The 19,890-nt window shown below is 39.1% G+C and overlaps 1 protein-coding gene across 1 annotated transcript in view; it reads right to left on the bottom strand.

Moving 5' to 3' along the window:
• Window positions 1-19,890, bottom strand: part of TRPM3 (transient receptor potential cation channel subfamily M member 3) — a gene marked incomplete at both ends in the record, with an annotated part of 432,651 nt that overhangs the window by 37,924 nt on the left and 374,837 nt on the right. The window contains 7 exon segments of the mRNA XM_082784267.1: window positions 5,065-5,232; window positions 7,703-7,931; window positions 8,850-9,139; window positions 11,132-11,161; window positions 12,554-12,694; window positions 12,840-12,875; window positions 19,573-19,623. Coding sequence (XP_082640393.1) covers window positions 5,065-5,232; window positions 7,703-7,931; window positions 8,850-9,139; window positions 11,132-11,161; window positions 12,554-12,694; window positions 12,840-12,875; window positions 19,573-19,623 — 945 coding nt within the window.

The following is a 19,890-nucleotide window of genomic DNA, read 5'->3' as shown; positions in this document are numbered from 1 at the left end:
GTCCCTGACTGTTAATTATATCATGGTATTAACAATTTGAAAAGCCTCCCCATTAGAAACATACAGAAATAACCTAAGTCACTGTGTTAACTGAATAGCTGCAATGCCAAATATGAAAAAATGTGTTTCCACTTGGAGGGGGAAGCAAGAAGGTGGGAATAACTCAAGACACTGCTCTGTGTAGGCGGCATCTCTTTCTCTAATACACAATTCTGTCCATGATTCACTATGAGTCATGCAAGGTAAGCCTGACAGCAGTGCAACAGTAAATTACTGTACAACTGCATCATTGTGGCCTGAGGGGGTTGATGTGTGCGTACTTTTTACATGGAGATTTTCTGTCTCCCCCCCCCAATTTTATTTTGTTTACTTGAGGACTGGTCATTGACACAAAACCAGGACAGTTTTGGGTTCTGTATTTTTTTTTTGTTAAGATATGTTAATGATTGAATGATATTTTATCTGTTTTTATAATTAAATAGCAAGAGTTTTAGTCCTGTTAGCATGATCAAAGCTCTTCACAGTTTATCATTAGTGAAATGTACATGCTACACATAGACATACCCTGTACTCACAATGAACTAGTGTGGAAATAGTACATAGATGGGTGGACATACATGCCATACCTCGCCCTGTACATCACCTTGTATCCTGCAGTGTGCATAGAAATGCTGCCTCCGTGCTAATTGTTCCAGGGCTATTGCTCTCTGTATTGAGCTGCTGGCAGGAAAAATGCCTTTGTGTTCTACGTGTAAAAAAGTGGATTTTGCACATGCTCATTGGTTCTTTAAAGTGAACAGAGAGCGGACATAAATCATTAGGAGCTCAGCTCTCCCAGCTGCTGAGCACTGTGAGCCATGGAGAGTGCTGGAGCATGACAGTGACACATGAAGTTTCTGAAACTCTCAGAGAAATGGAGGGAAATCCCTTATTATGGAGAGGTCCAGCACTGGCGCTTCTGCCTTGTGAGCCCCAGCAGAATTTCCCACTTTTGTTTTCCAGATGGGTTACAGGGGTGCCTCACTCCTGGCACGTGAGATGCTACAAGCACTGTGGTTAGTAGCATGGGTGAGATGGCGTGGGGGCATGATGGCACTGCTCTTCAACCTTTTCTAGGTTAAAAACTGCATTTTTACTGATTTGGTTAGTTCTTGCCATGGAAAAAAAAGCTAAGCATATGTACTATGGGTAAGATACAGGTCTGCCCAGAGGTCTTGTTGCTGGTGAACAATCCTATCACAGAATTTCTAGGTTGGAAGAGACCTCAAGATCATCGAATCCAACCTCTGACCCAACGCCAACAGTCCCCACTAAACCATATCCCTAAGCTCTACATCTAAACGTCTTTTAAAGACTTCCAGGGATGGTGACTTCACCACTTCCCTGGGCAGCCTATTCCAATGCCTAACAACCCTTTCAGTAAAGAAGTTCTTCCTAACATCCAACCTAAAACTCCCCTGGCGCAACTTAAGTCCTGTCACCAGGCACGTGGGAGAGTAGACCAACCCCCACCTCGCTACAGCCTCCTTTAAGGTATCTGTAAAGAGCAACAAGGTCACCCCTGAGCCTCCTTTTCTCCTAACTCAGACTTTTGCCCATGGAAGTTCAAATTTCCTATTTAGTGTGGAAAATTAGAAAAATGCAACAACAAACAAACAAACAATCTTCTAAAGGACTTTAATGAGTTGTTCTTTATCGTGAAATAACACCATTTACTGGGAAACTAGTAAGTGAATAATAAGGCACCGAAGGAAGATTAGGATGCTCCTAATTGCAGTTTCTAGAACCATTGTTAAGGTGAGGCTAGTCCACTGAGGTTTCTGACCAGCCTAAAAATTAGCACCTAAAGTAAGATTCTGACCAGGACATTGTACAAATACAAAATGTCTCTGGCCTTCAGATTTTAGTGCCTTTCTGCTCCTCTAGGTCTTAATAAGAAGGATTAATAACTAGTGGCTCCTTCTATAAATTCTGGTAAATTGATTGGAGCCAAGGGAATGGTGATGAGAACAATATTTGAGAGTGGTTTTGTGAGTAGCTGCTATAAGGAAAGTCTGTTGCCTAGCATCTAGGTGTTGAAGGAATGTGTGCCCAGCACTCTCAAATATGTGTTATAAAGCTAAATGCAGGTGTGAGTAACAAGTAGTTTACAGTAAATAAACACTGCATCTTTATATAGTATACCCAAATGTTCACCTACCTACCAGTTCCTTTGAGATGAGAGTAAAATAAGCATATATAAGCAGATGCACCCATGTGGGGACTTCATTGTTGCTGTTCTCTATATGATCACATTATTCTGTGCAAGTGAGATGTAAAATACTGCAAAAATCACATCAACCTGATCCACACTAGAAAAATGCAGTCCAGACTAAGGAATTGACTCTTGTTCTATCATTAGTCTGGGCTAAATTTCACAAGAAAAAGATTTCATAAGAAATCAATTCACAGATCTTGATTATATGCAATCCCTTTATCTTAGTAATACCTTTATAAAAATTTGTGTGGTCATAAGATTACTGGAATACACATATTTCAGTAGTATTCTGTGTGAAGGATTATGAATAAAACTAGGCAGACTATTTGGATTACAGATTACTTGCTAGAAATGGATTTATGAGGTGACAAAAAGTGTTAGTGTTCTTAGTTTGTCAATGTTATTTGTTTAAACTTGAAGCTGAACAAAGCTTGGAAGGCCAAACCATGGGAAATTTTGGATTTTCAATGATCCCGTGTCAAATAAACAGATTTTAAAAAAATGCACTAACCCCTTAAAGAATCTATTTTTTAGTCACGAAAATGAAAAAAAAAAAGGGGGGGTGGGGAGGGGAATGTGCATTTCACTTTGAATATAAATAATATTAGTCAAGATTAAAGTTAATCACTGCACCAAAATATCAGTTATTAAAACAGATTATATTACAAATGCTTTGTAGCAGGTGTTATGAATAATCGCAAAGTATGTTTAGGGTCAATGGCTGATCTATTGAACCAGAGTTCAGCAACTGATTAAACATTTGTGATACCAAATCATAACCATTTATTAACCTTAATGAACTATGAATAAAGTATCCTGAGTATAATTGTAGCTAAACGTTAAAGTTCTCAAAGGCGCTTCCCAAAATACCTGTTAGATATCCTCTCATTAGTGAAGAGGCCAGATCTAACATGTCAAGCAATTTGACTTAGGTCAGAACAATCCAAAATTCAATCTGAAATCCTTTCTTATATCTAAAACATGTCAGTAGTAAAACTCTCCCTGACGCAGTGCCTGAAAAGGACTAGGTATAACTACCTATGGTGTACAGCCACAGAAATATATGCAAAGTTCTCTGCTAGCAAGTAACTGCTCCTTACAGCTGAAGGGCACAGCTGGCATTGCTCTAAAGCCCTAAGAAGAAGCTGCATTAGAAGTCCTAAAACATGCTACAGGTAATATGGGCAAAAAAATAAGTCAAAGTGTGTCAAGGATTTTTTTTTTTTTTTTTTCTGAATTTTGTCAACAACATGGGGGTACTCCTTACACTTATAGAAAAATTGTATCTGTCAGAAACTTTACTAGAAAGATGCATCAAATTTGAGGGAGCAGAAGGGTGGATTCACAAATGGAAAAGAGCAATAAGATTGTCAGCACACTGTAAGGAGAAGGGAGGGAAAAATCTAAGATTAATTTAGAAAAACATATACAGTTCAGCACATAACTTCCTTGTAGCAGGAATCAGAAGATAAAAAGGAAACAGTATTGTAGACAAGAAACCAGGAGCTGGATTATTAACTGCAGAGATGGAAATGACTTCCTCCCCAAATCTCTCCCATTGCCAAGAAAAAGGCAGTTTACAAAGTGCTTATTTGATTTGAATAGGCACTTCATGAGTGGATCAGAAGCCAGGGGTAATACTTTGCAATTGACAGCTAATGAGTGGAGAACAACCCATAGTGGCTATTCTGGCTTCTGGTCCTTCCCAACCACCAGGTTCTTGCCTGCAAACGAGTCCTGTAGGTGGGTCTTGTGGACTGCTCCTTCGGCTTGCCTGCATATGGGGTCCTGTAGGCAGGTCCTTCTGCCTGCCTGCAGACGGGGTCCTGGGGGCAGCTCCTGCTGTTTGCCTGTGGGAAACAGTCTTTTTTTTTTTTTTTTTTTTTTTTTTTTTTTTTAATTAAGCAGGAAAATCCCTTTTTTACTTCTACTCCTCTGTCCTAACCTTGAAGGACTAGTATTGAGCTTTAAGTCTGTCAAAAGACACCACAACCCACAACCAAAACTAAAAGCAAACTAAGGTAAGGCCTGATAACTCCTGATAACTATGGTTTTCATTCCTGATAATTTTGACTCCTGATACCTGCATAATTTGCAGATCTTTAGCTATTTGTTTCTCTTTGTCTTGTAAATTATTAATATAAGACTATATTACAATACAGACAAGATCTTTCTTACACAGTTCTGCTGATCTATAAAAGCTTTTAGCAAGGGCTGAGCTGTCTAGCTACTTGCCAATGTCTTCAGTTGATTAAAAATGCATGTGTAAATGTGTGAGAGGCACTGAATACAAATTCATAAATGGTTTTGAAAAATGTCACCATTGCTTTTCTTGCCTATTTGCCTGCTTGTCCTCTAATTAACTAACAATCAGTAAATAAATTTCTAGCTTCCACAAGTCTGTATATTTCCAACTGAAAAACAAAGAGTTTTCTTTGTTCTTTCAACTGAAAAACAAAGGAGTTTCTTTTCTAACAGAAAGGTGCACTCCCTTTATCATGGTCAAGTTTTATCAATCCTGAAATTTGAATTTATCTGAATCTTGAATTTATTTCAGATAATGCAGCATCAAATTGGATCAAAATGTGAAGATATTACGTTACAAAGTGGTGCTTCAGTATCACCAAATACTACTGCAACATCAAGACACGATGACAAATTATTTTGATTTGTGCTGAAGAGGTGGGAACATTAGGAGCGGTATCCTATCATCTGCTTAATGTATCAGATGACCTACAGCACCCATAAAATAGCAAACTGAGAGCACTGAGGTTGCTCTCAGTTTGTTATTTATTGTCAGCTCTTACGGTGAGTTCCATGTCCTCCTCCTCTTTTTCTTTCACTGGTTTTTCTTGTTCTTCTGGCTCCTTCTCTTGAAGATGGATCTCATTGGCCTGAGACATGTAAGGCATATCATCTTTGTTCTTGAACTCCAAGCTGAGGATTGAAGGAGGAAGTAGAATTCCTAGAATTACCTAAAGCAATGATAATAATGATAACAATAATCATCACAATACACAGTACAATCATGATGGTTATTTAGTGTCAAATGGAACAACTCCCTTGGGACATTTGAGAAAATAAATATACTTGCACAAGTGAGTTTCTATGGCAATAAAGTATTTGTCACTTGGGGTAATGTTTTCAGAGCTCTGTAGTGAAACAAAGCATGTAAATTCTATTACCACTGCTATGAGTGCTATGGTTAATTGTCTCTCTTGAGTATTTTATCTCATGAGATAAAATGCTTTCTCATCAGATTCATATTGTTAATACATGAATGCATTTACAAAATATTATAGAGGGTCAATGGCAGGTGGTATCTTGGCTATGTTCAGACTTTGGACTTGCTGATTTCTGAGTTTTATGTAATAGAGAACATCAGTGTAAATGACAGACAGGAATTTTCAATTTTAATAGACAGGGTCTCAAGCTCCCTGCATCCATACTTAACACATACAGAAAGTCAAGACATAAACGTGGATCTGAGGACAGGAAGCACAGCCATCAGTAGTAAATGCAAGATGTGCTTAGCTATGCAGTTCCCTTAGATTTTGCTTCCCTAGCTTGGCAGCCCACATTATGCTCATGCTAATACCGACTCCTCCTTTTCTGCCTTCTCTCTTACGCTGAGGGAGTGCAGAAAAAACATTACATTTACGTTGCTATATGCAATGAATAACACTTGGGGTATAACTGAAGAGATATCATAACAATACAAGAAGAAGTGGCCAGTCTGTATTCATAAGCACAACAGCTTTTTCTGTTTTTGCTAGAATCTCTAGAAAATCTCAGATGACAGTGAAACCAGTTAGCTTGTCAGCTGGTTGGGGCTGGTGACTGCTTGTGTTTGTCTCAACAGCAGACAGAAGGTGTGTGTTACTGAAAGCACCCAGGTTATTGCAGTTAGCAGCAGTGAGCATGTGCGCAGCCTGCTCCCAGCCTTGGACAAACTGAGCACGCGGCAGCCTGCACTGCTCCTGCACCCAGCTCATTCATCAAAGGGTAAAAAGCAAACCTGAATTCCCCGAGAGAAATCCAGGAAGGATTCACAATTGCCTCTCCCCTTCCCCTTGGTGCTGCACCTCCCTGCTGGGATGATAAGAGAATTAGGCTTCTTGCTGTTTGCCAGTTTCAATGGCATAAAATTATTTGTGGGAAATAATCCATGACTCATACTTGTCAATTATCTCTTCTCTGTGTTGCCTCCTGCTCATGGAGCCTGCTTTATCTTTAAACGGGGTCTGCTAATGAGCTTCAATGGAATAAATCACAGACTGTAAACTGAGCAAAGGATCCTTGTGAGGGGCCCAGCTATTATGAGAAGCTGAAAGGAAACAGCATGTTATCTTTGTTTATTCAGTGTGAAAGGAAGCTCTGTTTTATGACTTCAGATGTATACACTGTAAAAGTGAAAACATGCAGTGGAAAATTAGGTGCTGCGGGGACCACCACCTGGCCAGGTGGAGTATCTGCAAAGCCAAGCAAGGAACAAGGTAGCAGTCCCCCATGAAGGGCACAGAGCCCATGACAGTGCAGCTCCTGAGGGAGGATGGTGAGAATCCTGTTAGTCACTTACTCCCATTCATCATCATTACTGCATTATACACAGTATGATAATAATGCAAGCAGTCATCACCATTCTCACCATTACCAAACAACTTTTCACACAGCAAAGCAGCTGAACAATTATCACTTCTCACACACAGAAGTCATACAGGAAAGAGAGGGCCTTCCCTGAAGGTGCTTCTCTGTCATCTAGAGGGAAGAGAAAACTCCTGACTTTGTGCTCTGGTGAGAACTCTGGTGAAAGTGTCAGCCTAGGTTTCTTCTGAACAGAAATTCACATCACAGAACCTACCTTGCTCTGTTAGCAATTATGCAGGTGGAAGTAAAGCTTAAGCACCTTTGGAAATTGGAATACCATCTGTATCCCCTTGGTTAGTTCCTTCAGGGCAATCATCAGGAAGACTGGTGGGGGATTGCAAGAACATTGTTATGCTCTCTTTGACCTGTTCTGGGGAAGGCTGTTGGATTTCTTCTACTTTTCTCTAGCTGTTAATTCACTTTCATATCCATTTTCTTTATTTAAATGTAAGAACCTTGACTAACTCCTCAAGTGTCCAGGCAGAGTGATGAACTAACTTCCTGGCTCGATTCTGATTCTGGTAACTCTCACTGACTCTGGAAGGGGCTTTGAGAAAGAAGATAATGAAAAATAAGTTATGCATTTTGAACTTGGGTTTCTGATAAGCTCTCTGATGAAATGTTAAAAACAGGAAGAATATACCCTGAAAACAGGAAGAACATACCCTGGTTAATACTACTATGAATAAGACACCCAGAATAATGTTAACTGATCATGTTGTTACTAATTTGCTCTGAGCCCCGTCACCATAAATCAAACTCCTCTGGCTATTAATTGTAGTTTAAAACAATGCTGACCTTTAGGCCAGAATTTTTGCGCATCCTGAGACGACCCATCCACATGTCTGTGAGCAACATTTGGCTGCAAGTGTGAGCTATGAAGTCCCTGTGCTTCGCTGCCACTGCGAGCTGCAGGCATGTGGCATTGCTCCAGTTCTTCAGCTCATAGGTCAGCAGTTTCATTGCCAGTTGCTCGTCTTGCTTGTATGACTGGTCCAACAGCTCCACTGCCAACTGGCCAAAGTCCCTGCAACAGAGGGACATTTGATCATTCCTGTTAGGCCACAGGGTCTAAAACACCAGAAAACACCCCTCAGGAAGTGACAGCCTCTGCAGCGGGTGCATCACCTTCCATCATGCAAACCGTGATGTTGACTGCATGCACACAAACCCACTTTTTCAAATGTGAGTGGCTAATGGTAGGCATATAAATAAATAGCCCGGCTTAGACATGCTGAGCACCCACAGCTACCAGCTGTCTTCTCCCACCTGCCTGCCCACCTCCCTGACATGTTCTGGTTGAAAAATGTTGGTTATCTGCAATCTGGAGGACTGCTACTCCTCTGTTTGCTCACGACTTCATGGTCAAGGCTCTTGGAATGAGGAGCATCGAATAAGATTTTTTGAATTATCATCATTTTCTGTCTCAGTCTTTTAAAATCAGAAAAGATTATTACGAAAAGTAGTGTTTTGTCCTGCTCACCTAAATAGGAGCTATTGGTTAATTACCACTTCTGCCTGCATAAGGTGTTCATAAGGATTTCAACAGTTCTGGATAGAATGAACACAGTGCCTTGCAAAAGCACAGAGAAAGACTGCAGCCTGACTGTTGAGGCCTCAGGGAGAACTTGTACACAGAATAGATAATTCACTAACTTCTTGATAACCTTCTTATTCAGAAGTTGCCTTGGTTGCAACATCGCTTATTTGGCAGACAGATTGTTTAAAAGCCATTTAGTCTTTCTCCAAAGGGAGAGAGACTTTCTCTACAATTTCCCTACAATTTAGAAGTGGAAGCAAGTTACAGAAAGAGGCAGGGTTAGCAGCATCTTTCTCTCTCTCTCTCTCTCTTTTATTAAAATTTTATTTATTTGTATTTTGTTTTTCTAATTATTATTATTATTATTTTTTTCATCTATTAAAATGTGTATGAAGGAAAATCCACCTGGAATTATGGTTCAGTTCTTGGGATATGTCATCCACCATGTCATTTTCTGATGCTTCATGGGCCATGGCTTTGCAGAGCTTACAGGCCACCAGTGCTTTAGCCATAGCCTCCTCCCCATGCTGCCAAAAGAAGAGAGCCATCTTCTGACGCTTCATAAGCACAGCCCACACCATCAGCTCATGGAACGGGAAGGGAAAATGATTGATCTCAGGGTCATCCAAGTCAATATCAACTTCTTCTTCTCTTTTCTTAGTTGTTTTCCTCCCTCGCCGCAAAGGGACATCATCCTGTGAGAATTGTAGAGATTGTTTTTTTTTTTTTTTGTTTTGTTTTTTCCCACATGAAGGAATTCAGTCAATTCACACAATGTATTGGTCAGTATCTGAGATGTCAGATACATTCTCCACAGGCTAGCCTGTTCAGCATTTTTGGATAAAATATTTAACAGCACGAAACAATGGCAATAGTATTGGTACATGCACTGTAATTATGAAGTGGGCCCATACCTAAATATAGGGAAAAAGAGCTTTGGACTATCACTCTGAACTGCTCTTTCTCCCTGAAAGCACAAAGCATGACAATGCCCAGAGCTATTTTGGAATAGCCATCATTAAAATAAAGTGAAGCATTCATTCAATTATAACATCTGTTATAAAGCATCTGCCTCATTCCTCCTACTGACAGTACATCACCAAGGGATGGTCTCATCTTTTGAAGACTTCTTCCCTTCTTACTCCTAGTGTTTTGTATCTTTATCTTCTCAAAAGAATCAGAATCACCTTTCTTTACTTCCAATCTGCTTTTCTATCCCATGCTTATCCCTTTTTTCTCCAGTTCAACATTGTTTCTGTAGTTATCCCCAAATGAGAGGGCAGGGCAATCACCAACTATATGAAGTTTAACAAGAGAAACTGCTGGATTTTGCACCTGGGATGGGGCAGCCCTGCCTGTACATACAGACTGTGAGACAAGAGGCTAGAGAGCAGCCCCATGGAAAGGGAGCTATGGGTTTTGATCATCAGCAAGTTGAACATGGGCCAGCAGTGAGCCCTGGCAGCCAAAAGGGCCAGCTATACCCTGGGGTGCATCAGACACAGCACTGCTAGCTGGTTGGGGAGGGAAGGGGTTGTTCTGCTCTGCTCAGCACTGGTGTGGCCTCACCTTGAGTACTGGGTACAGTTTTGGGCACCACCATATAAAGAGGACATGAAGCTATCAGAGAGTGCCCAAAGGAGGTCTACAAAGATGGTGAAGGGTCTAAAGGGCAAGACATATAAGGAGCTGCTGATGTCCCTTGGTTTGTTCAGCCCCGAGCAGAGCAGGCTGAGGGGAGGCCTCATGGCGGCCTGCAGCTCCCTCAGGAGGGGAGTGGAGGGGCAGGCGCTGAGCTCTGCTCTCTGGGGACAGCGACAGGACCCGAGGGAATGGCATGGAGCTGGGACAGGGGAGGGTCAGGCTGGGGGTTAGGGAAAGGGTCTGCACCCAGAGGGTGGTTGGGCACTGGGACAGGCTCCCCAGGGCAGTGGACTCAACACCAAGACTGTTGGGGTTCAAGAAGTGTTTGGACAATGCTCTCAGACACATGGTCTTTTTGGGTGGTCCTGGGTGGATCCAGGAGTTGGACTTGATGATCCTGGTGGGTCCCTTCCAACTCGAGATATTCTGTGATTCTCTCTCTCTCTCTCTTGTGCACGCGCTCTTTCCAGTTTTAGCTTACTTTTAGTCTGATGTATATATATATATTTTATATATATATATATATATATATATATATTTGTTTTCAGATACCAAATTAAAGTTGTTGTATAAATTAAACAAGCAAGAAAGCAACACTATTTGAATTATCAGGGTAGACAGAAGCATCAACAAAATTGATGAAAATTTAGCCCAAAGAAAGATTTCCGCACCAGTCTATTCAATGGCTTCATTTCTTTGAAATCTTTCTAAAAGTACATAGTAATCTGACTGAAATACTGCATAGGCTGACAGACCAAAGCATTTTGTTTAACTTTTATCAAAATAAACCTGATGCACAGAGGTGGCAGAGCCTTCTTTTCTTTTGCCTACCTGTTAGATTTTTATTAAGAAATGTTTCTTAATCTGGCCCTTGCATAAACAAATTATCTGGACGAAAATTACAACTGATGTGGCACATTACTCATTAAAAATTTGAAAACAACTATTGGTGCCTTCATCAGTGTGAACTTTAATATTATCAGGATACCATTTATATTTGTCAAAGAAGAAAAAGACAATAAGATTTATCACAGGTCACCTACCTCCATTCCCAACAGTTTCAGGGCTTTTGGCTGTACAAAAAAGTTAGAAAAATGTTATTTCTCCCAGAAGGGTGATGAAAAATTACAACTATATGTGTATATATACATACATGAGTGTGCAATGCAATGTATAACATATAGAATATAAAATATGCAATATTTAATGTAAATAATCTTTATATAATGAAATGTAAGGTAATATACTACACACATATAAATCAAATAAATATCTGCATACATGTGTTTAATTCAACCTTGAGTTTGACTCTATTTCACCAAAACAAACAACAGAAGACATACATATGGATTCAGATGTAAATTCCAGCTGGATTGTGTCTGTTCTAGTAGAATGGAAACAGGAATTACTGCTAAGAGACTGCATGAGAGAGTTTCTGAGGAGTGCTTCAGTATTTTGGCCATTTACTTGGCAAGCTTTTATTGATACGAATCTGCTCTACATGTTGTGTCAATGTCTGTGAAGTCTCTGCTTAAATGTTTTTCTTATTGGAATATGACTAAATGAAGGAGGTCTCTCCTGGCAGTTTTGGTTACTACCCTTCCTCTCAAAAGTGAAGTATGAACATATAGGGAAAGAAAGAACCCCCTTGTTATGTGTTATGGCTGTAAATTTCCTTAGAGCTGTTGACTTTGAACAGTATTCAGTAGTATGTATATTTGCTAAAACCTGGACTGAGGCATGAAATGAAAATGTGAGGCAAAAATAGGCAAAGAACTACAAATCTTGCTGGCAAAAGTTGATCAGAATTTCCTTCAAGTTGGATTGGGTTGGTGGCATTATTATTACAATAGGCATATTTTATGCTTTAGAAAGATAATAAATTTACTTTGGATTCAAAATTTTGAAACCTATCAGGCAAGAAAACTCAAAAAAAAAAAAAATCAGAAAGGTATTTTTGCTATGATCTCACTGACTTAGCTGAAGAGACATGCAAGCGCTAAAACCTGCTTTGAGTGATGGGTTTTTTTGCTCACATAGCTTCTGGCCGCAATCAAGAGGATGAGTCCTGAGATAGGACATGAATCTATAAAATAAAACAAGTTTTCTCAAGTCTAACCCAGGTGCCCTGTGGTATTGTTGGTACAAATCAAAAGACTGGTCTTTTGAAAGCTGTGGATAATTACAGATTTTAAATCCAGGGGAGGCTGCTTTATGTCATGGTCTCACCAGGGCAGCAGGACAGCTCAACCCAGTAATTTTTTAATTAAACTCATAAAAAAATGCAGCTGACTTACTACAGTGCATTTCAATGAAATAGCTGCTATGTAAGTAATGGAAATGAATCTGTAGACAGAATAGTGTGTGCATGCAGATCCCCCCCAAAGCCTGGAACCATCCAAGAAACTATTGCAATCCCTGCCAGTGGGTGCAGTCACACAGAAGAGAAGCAATTTGTTCCTTACTCTCTTGGGGCCAAATAAATTGTGGTACAGTGTTCTGAACCGTTTTCGGGTGTAATTGCAGCGATATGCTCCTCCCATCAGGTACTCTATCACCAAGCCAATATCAATCAGGCTAATTCGATAATCAGGAGGTAAATTTCCCTGTAACAAAAATAAGTAGGATTGTGGGGGAGGGAGAAATAATTATTATTGGTATTGTTAAATATACTTCATAAAGATGTTAGAATGAAATAAATTAAAATAGTTAAAAACAATAATATATTATTATACTGGTTAATTAATTCACCTTAAAATAGATCCAACCGAAACCTGGATATTCTCGCTTGGAAAGAAGACATAAGTTAAATAAGAAGTTGAAGAACTTGTTGATAGTAACAGAAGATAACGTCAGTACACAGTGCTCATATTCTTCAGCTGGGAAAACAAGGAACATGACTGCAGAACAAAAAGCACGAGGTTCAGCGCACTGGAAAGGTCAGGCACAGTTGCTGAGCCCTAGTCTTGCAGGACAGCACCTCTGCTGCACCATCTGTCCCCCACATCTCTTGTCCTGGAATCTCACGTCTCTGTTGGCATCTCTTTGCACTGCATCATCTGCACTGCTGAGACACTGTGAAGTGACATTGTGCAAAATTGATAGTTTGCATGAAACCAGCTTCTACATGTGATCTTCCCATCCTGAAGTGTTTCCTTGCCACATTCCAGGAAAGGAAGGACAGTGAGGAACAGATATGTTAGCTACTCTAGAAGACTTACACACATGTTCTGGTGTTGATGTACAAGTAGAATACTATAATTGGTTAAATTTCACGCATATTATGAGGAAAATGTTTGTATAAAAGTGAGTATGAAAATTGTAATAAACAAAATATCTGTGGTTAATTCTTTGGGGGTTGACCAAGAAGAAAAATATAGGACCAGCAATTTTTCTAGATGGGCCCTCCTTGCACTTCCAAGGTATTTTACTGAAAACTCCTCTAAGTACTCCACAGTAATCTTGCTACCTAACTTCCTGAAGTGCCAAGGAGTTTGTGTTCCAGAAGGGCAAACTGTGATTGTGGCAAGGGTCATTAGCAGGATCCTGAAAAATATTTCTACATACTCACTCTTCTACTTCTGTCCCATTCTTATTTCTGCTAAATAGAATATGAATATCCTCTGACTTCAGCATGCACCTTTCATTTAGAAGGTAAAAAGAACTGTAAATACATTCATATACACTCTGTGAACTCCCTTACAGATATCTTCTTTCTCTTTATTGTTGGGTCTGGAAATGGTAACACTGGTTTGAGTTCTGGGATATGCATATCTTGCTTACACTATGAAGAAAGACTTCAATAACAGGTTGTCTCTTCTGCATTTTAGTTTGAACCTTTGAATCAAGTGGGTATTTCTGTTCTCATGGAACAGTAAGTCTGACAAGACACCTATCAGGCCAGAACAAATTCAGAGTGAGTTCTCAGTGATGTGCTGGTGCTCTTGGGGCTCTCTTGCAACAGAAGATCAAAGGCCCAGCACCAGCACAGCTGCTTTTCTGTTTCCCCATGGAGACTCTGCAAGGCAAACTCTGGTCCATTTTCAGGAGGAGAGGATTAATGGACAGGGGACACACCCAAATCAAAAGTTACCTCTTTCTGTAAATCATTGCTACTGAATTTTTTGGACAGCAGTTCATGGTTCAGCAAGCAGTTCCCTACTGGAAAAGAAGGCATGATTCAGAAAATTCTGAATAGGTCACCCAAATTTGGAGATCTCATTAAGGACTGTACAGATTTACAACTTGGTCCTGTATGTTATAGTGCAATAGATGTGGCCACAAATTAAAGGTAGAAAGAGAAGTAAGTAGTCTGTCTGTGAACTGCAAGTGGTAGCTTTGGAAAAAAAAAGAGACTTTAGCAAAAAAAAAAATAATTTGTACAGTCAACATTGCAGAAGAACCAGGAAATTATATTTTTTTTTCTTCAAAATTATTCAGTCCACTTTAATAAAATAATCACATTTCCTATAATGATATACAGCACAGATTACAGTTAGCCTGTGGCTCTTTTTATGTGATCATCAAAAGAAGGTTAATAATTCACATGAAGCAATTTTATGACTGCCTTGTCTTGCTTGAAATATCTGCATGTCTGCCTGGCTTCTCTGCAGATTTGCTTATTACATTCAGAGCAGAGAGGCACTAATGGAGAGCAGATGGCACCTGGTTCTGCAAAAGAGATGAAATGGATGCAAAGATCCGCCTTCCTCTTCTACTTCAGCCAGGAAAAGAGAGCTTATTTCAGTCTCTGCTCACCATGGTACTGACAGCATGCTAAACGGCTGAGGAAGTAGAGAGCAAAGTAGCCCTGTGGTGCACAGGCACTGGGTTGAAATTCAAAGGGATGTAAGATCAAGCAAATTTAGTGGCAAAAGGTGAACTGCCAACTATGTTTCAGTGCTGTCACTTGGCATATCCTTCTCCAGACTTCCTACTCTTGGCCAGTCTGATAGGGGGAATATTGCTATGGTTTGCAGGACTGCCTATTAGATCAGTTTATTTGAAACCAGACATTTCTATTCTGAACAGTTTAAAGAAAAATCAACATAAAGCTAAAATTTTAACCCTGCCATGTTTATTTGTTTTCCCAAATATTCTCCCCTTTCCAGAATGCTTAAGACAATGACACTTTTTTTTTTTTTTTTTTTTTTTTTTCTAGAACAAGGTTGAAGGCACTAGCAGAAGTGGGAGTAAAAAAGACAGAGTTGTATTTCTTCAGCAGACTCCTGGTGTCTTAATATAAGAGACTGAAACTGAATGTTTCAATGTTATTAGCTTAAAAAACAAAAACAAACAAACAAAAAACACCCAAAAACTGTGCAATTAACAAAGTACAACAGGGTTCAAGCTGCATCATGCATTACAATGTGTGACTTCCTTGATTGTTCAGAACAGCAATCAGTTGTTCTGATTTCTGAAATTTCATAAAGAGATTTAGATTAAAAAAGTTAAATATAGTTACTTTAATGAAAGATGCTCCTAAACCTTCTAGATAATACTGAAATGCTTTGCTTCAGAAAACTCCTAAAATCACAGCAGAAATATATATTTTATGCAGACATACTGGTAAGCATGGCTCCATGCTAATAAACATAGAATTGCTTTTCCAAAGTGATCAGCCCTAATGAAGCCAATTAGACTAGCCTTGTCAAAGGGGGTATGCGTATATCAAAAGGTCTGCTGTACCAGCAGATACCTTGAACTACCCCAACAGTGGTGATCTGCCTATACACAAAACATACTGGTGCAAGTGACAGAACACCTCTGAGAGTAGCAAAAAATTTGGGCGGGATAATTCCAGAGACAGAGAACTCCAATGACAGAGAAGGTTTTTTTTTTTTTGGGGGGGGTGGAGGGGGGAGGTGTGGTAAGTGTGTGAGAGATACCCCAATTAATAATATGTTAAACTTTTAATGCTGAGACAAAATTTCTATCGCTAATGCACTACTCTTTTCCTGAAGAACCTTCAACTTTAAAACACAATTAATCAGTTTTAGTATTTTTTTTCATCTCGTGCATTTTTATGTTCAGCTGATATATAACCTCTGATTTTGCATACTGAGAAGATAATATTTTAAAAATTCTGTTTAATACCTGCTAGTTCTCTGGAAGAATAGACAGTAGTGACAGTCCAAAATAAAGGCTTTGAAAACATATGCTACCCCACAGTAAGATTAAGACATGTTTATTATGTACCAGTTTTGAATTAAAGAAGAAATCGATCTGTTAATTTTCAATACTCATTAGCAAGTTGCAGCAAAGGAGTTTTTCCTTACAAGCAACCTGTAGAGGGCAATGTCTGCTTATGAATATGATGACAAGCTCAACCACTGTTCCTTTCTCTGGACGCATCAGTTTGTACAAAGAAGGGAAAAAGTCAACCATGTCAGTTAAATTCTGTACCCCTGACAGAAGGTGTCAAAAAAATCACGATAAAAATGATGCAGGCAGAGTTGGCCTCGTCTGTAGTTATGGAACTGGGAGGATCAAAAAGAGAGATGAACACAGTTCTCTCTAAAGCAGAGCCATGAAGAAGTAATTTGCTTTATTAATTGACATATCTAGAATTTAAGTCCTCCGATTATGGTAAATTCTTTAAGAGTCTTTCTCTGGGCCTCTGCAGTTTGCTGCCTAGGCTGACAGTCTTTATAGCAATTTGCATTCAGGAATCCAATAATGAATTAAATATTTTATTTTGTAATTTTATATGTTTGTGTGTGTATTTGTGCATGCCTGTGTGTGCATTCTCAGGGTATGTGAATGTGACTTCTGTTGTGCAGCTTTTTTGTGCAAATAGGCAGACAGAGTGGTCTGTCAAAAACCTCCAAGTGATTTTTATAGCTTTGTAATAAAGTGACATTAAAGAATAGGAGGAGCGGCTGAGGGAACTGGGTTTGTTCAGCCAGGAGAAGAGGAGGCTCAGGGGCAACCTTATCGCTCTCTATAGGTACCTTAAAGGAGGCTGTAGCGAGGTAGGGGTTGGTCTGTTCTCCCACATGCCTGGTGACAGGACAAAGGGGAACGAGCTAAAGTTGTGCCAGGGGAGTTTTAGGTTGGACCTTAGGAAGAACTTCTTTTAGGCATTGGAATGGGCTGCCCAGGGAAGTGGTTGAGTCACCATCCCTGGAGGTCTTTAAAAGATGTTTAGATGTTGAACTTAGTGATATGATTTAGTGGAGGACTTGTTAGCGTTAGGTCAGAGGTTGGACTTGATGATCTTGAGGTCTCTTCCAACCTAGACAATTCTGTGATTCTGTGATTCTGTGAATACTTCTATACTTTGTAAGCAGCTCTTTTCTGATGGATAATTCACAATTACTTAGATGAAAATAACTTTCAGTAGCATGTACCTTTGTGCATAATGCAGGTTTTATAATTGGGATGCAAGCATAAAGAAGTCACATAATATGCATGTCCTTCAAGTGTTGTCTCAAGGTGATACACTACATGTTTGTGCTTATGATTTGTAATTAAAGCTGAAAGTTTAGGTATCTGGCTTCAATATATATATGTGTATATATATATATTACATATATACTTTTATCTATATATATGTATATATTATACTCAAAAACTAGCATCAGCAACATGGTCTGGTTTTCATGTACAGTGGGCCATTTAACTGTCAAATAGCAATATCCATTAAGAAGTTATTTCCAAGAAGGTGTTTTCATTTAAACTGGTGTCAGATCTGTTGACAGATTTACAGCTTGGTTGATTGGTGAGATATCTGATTGCTTGGGTACAGTCTATAGTGAGCCGTCACATTTTTTCTTGTGAACTGTAGTTGTTCCTCATCACTGACAAAATGAGCAATACATCCACAGAGGTACAGTATTCCCTGAAGAAAGTGCTGGGGGGCTACCACAGACTATTCATTTTCAAAGCCCTTAACTATATTCAAATAACACTACATGTTGTCTTCACATAGTGAGAGTTGCTGGAGACTTCAGATGTGGATAGAGGAAAGAAAGATGCATTTAAGGAAAAAATCACTGTTGCCTAATATCTAGCAATCAATGTGGACAAATAATATCATTAAGTATAATGTAAGTACATTTAATGTCAATGCCTATCAATGTACACCTACAAGTAATGATCCTATTTGACTATTTTCATTTTTCAAGAGCTCCTTAAAAAAACATCTTTCCTTATTGACTCAGATAAAGATGATACTATTTTTCTACTCAAGGCTTTGAAAAAGGACTTAGAAAGGTGATGCTGGTAGGAGTTTGAAAAGTCTGTTTTAAAGTAAAGAGAATCACACTTGTTTCAAATTCTTAAAGGCACACAGAGAACAGCATATTTAGTAAAAAAATGAATTAGTTAACTTGGAGAAACAGACAGTCTAAATGTGTTCCAGCTTTTCTCTGCTCCAGCCAAGGGGTTGTGTTCGTGAGAACAGTTTTGTTTTTTTGACATTTCACATTTTTTGATGTAACTTAATGTACTATATAAGTGAACAGTAATGGTGCCATGTAACATACTAAACAAAGAAAAACATCAGAACCTCTCTAAATATAACTAGTGATTATTCCGTAGCATTATTTAATAGAAAGATGAATTCCGAAGCATTGCCACTCTCCTTCCCTATTTTCTTTCAGTTCTGCTCAGCTACGTGTGACAGAAACCACGAAAGGCTGTGCTTTTACAAAAAATTTCCATTCCCTTCTCTCTAACTCTTCCCATGTACAGAAATCTGTCCTCTCAAGTACACCAGCCTTGATATTCAAGTTACACAGTGAACAAGGTTCCAATCTGCACATGCTTGGGAAGAATATCCAAGCTGATGAGGTCAGTTACAGGGTAAATCTCCTTACTTGATCCTTATATTTAAAGGATGACAGACTTTTATTTTTGCTGCTGCTGTAACCCTTAATCCTGCACAGCAAATACCTAAAGGTTTTTGGTGTCTCCTCCCTGTCTCTATATCTCTCTATGTTTCTGCCCTACCTTATTAATGGCTATTTATAATTCAAGATGCTGGAAATTAACTTGATAAGAGGACAGTGAGAAAATTTGTGCTATCTTTTTTTATATGTTTCTTCTGAGGAAGACAGCTACATCATACTACAAAACACAGAACGAGGAACCATTTCAATGAACTAGGAACCAACACAAAGGTAACAGCTATTTCACAGACTCAAAAGTTAATTAAAAAAATGGAAATTAACTTTGATGATAGTTGCAGGTATGGAAAAATACAGATAACAGCATAAATCCACAGGGAATACAAGAGCCTACAATTCTGCTAGCAGAAGTGCTATAACCCAAGCATCTAAGATCACAGCAAAAGCAATCCCAATAACTTGCTAATTGTGCATTGTATGCAGAAAGTTAATATTCAGTACAGACAAGACATTCTGTAACAGCAGGGAAAGGAGAAGGTTCTAACTGAAAGCTCATGCAAAACAGAGATTGTATCTAGCTACAGAAAGCAATCATGACATTATTTCCAACCTATCGTCTACTGGGCTCTTACCTTTTTGACATCCCTGACTAGATGATACAGAGTGTTGGATGGTCCATGTCTCTGCAAAGGACAAATACAGAAGAATAAAATAGTTTTGCATTGTCCAGGGCTATGCAACATATAAATGCTGAAATAGGTGTCTCAGTTTAGTAGCTTAAGAATCAGACAACTGAGAACACTTCAGATGTAGTGTCATATGTATATATTTTTTAATCAGTTAAAAGTGTAGTGTTTTGACTGACTTCTTTCACACAAAATACTTCAGAAAGGAAACCACAACAACTGCCATACTACATCAAATCTAAGGTCCTAGTCATGCTGACTAGT

This window comes from Aythya marila (assembly GCF_965140915.1).
Source record: "Aythya marila genome assembly, chromosome: Z".
NCBI classification, from domain to species: domain Eukaryota; kingdom Metazoa; phylum Chordata; class Aves; order Anseriformes; family Anatidae; genus Aythya; species Aythya marila.
The sequence above is the reverse complement of the archived record's forward strand: the minus strand, read 5'-3'. Positions and strand labels throughout refer to the sequence as shown.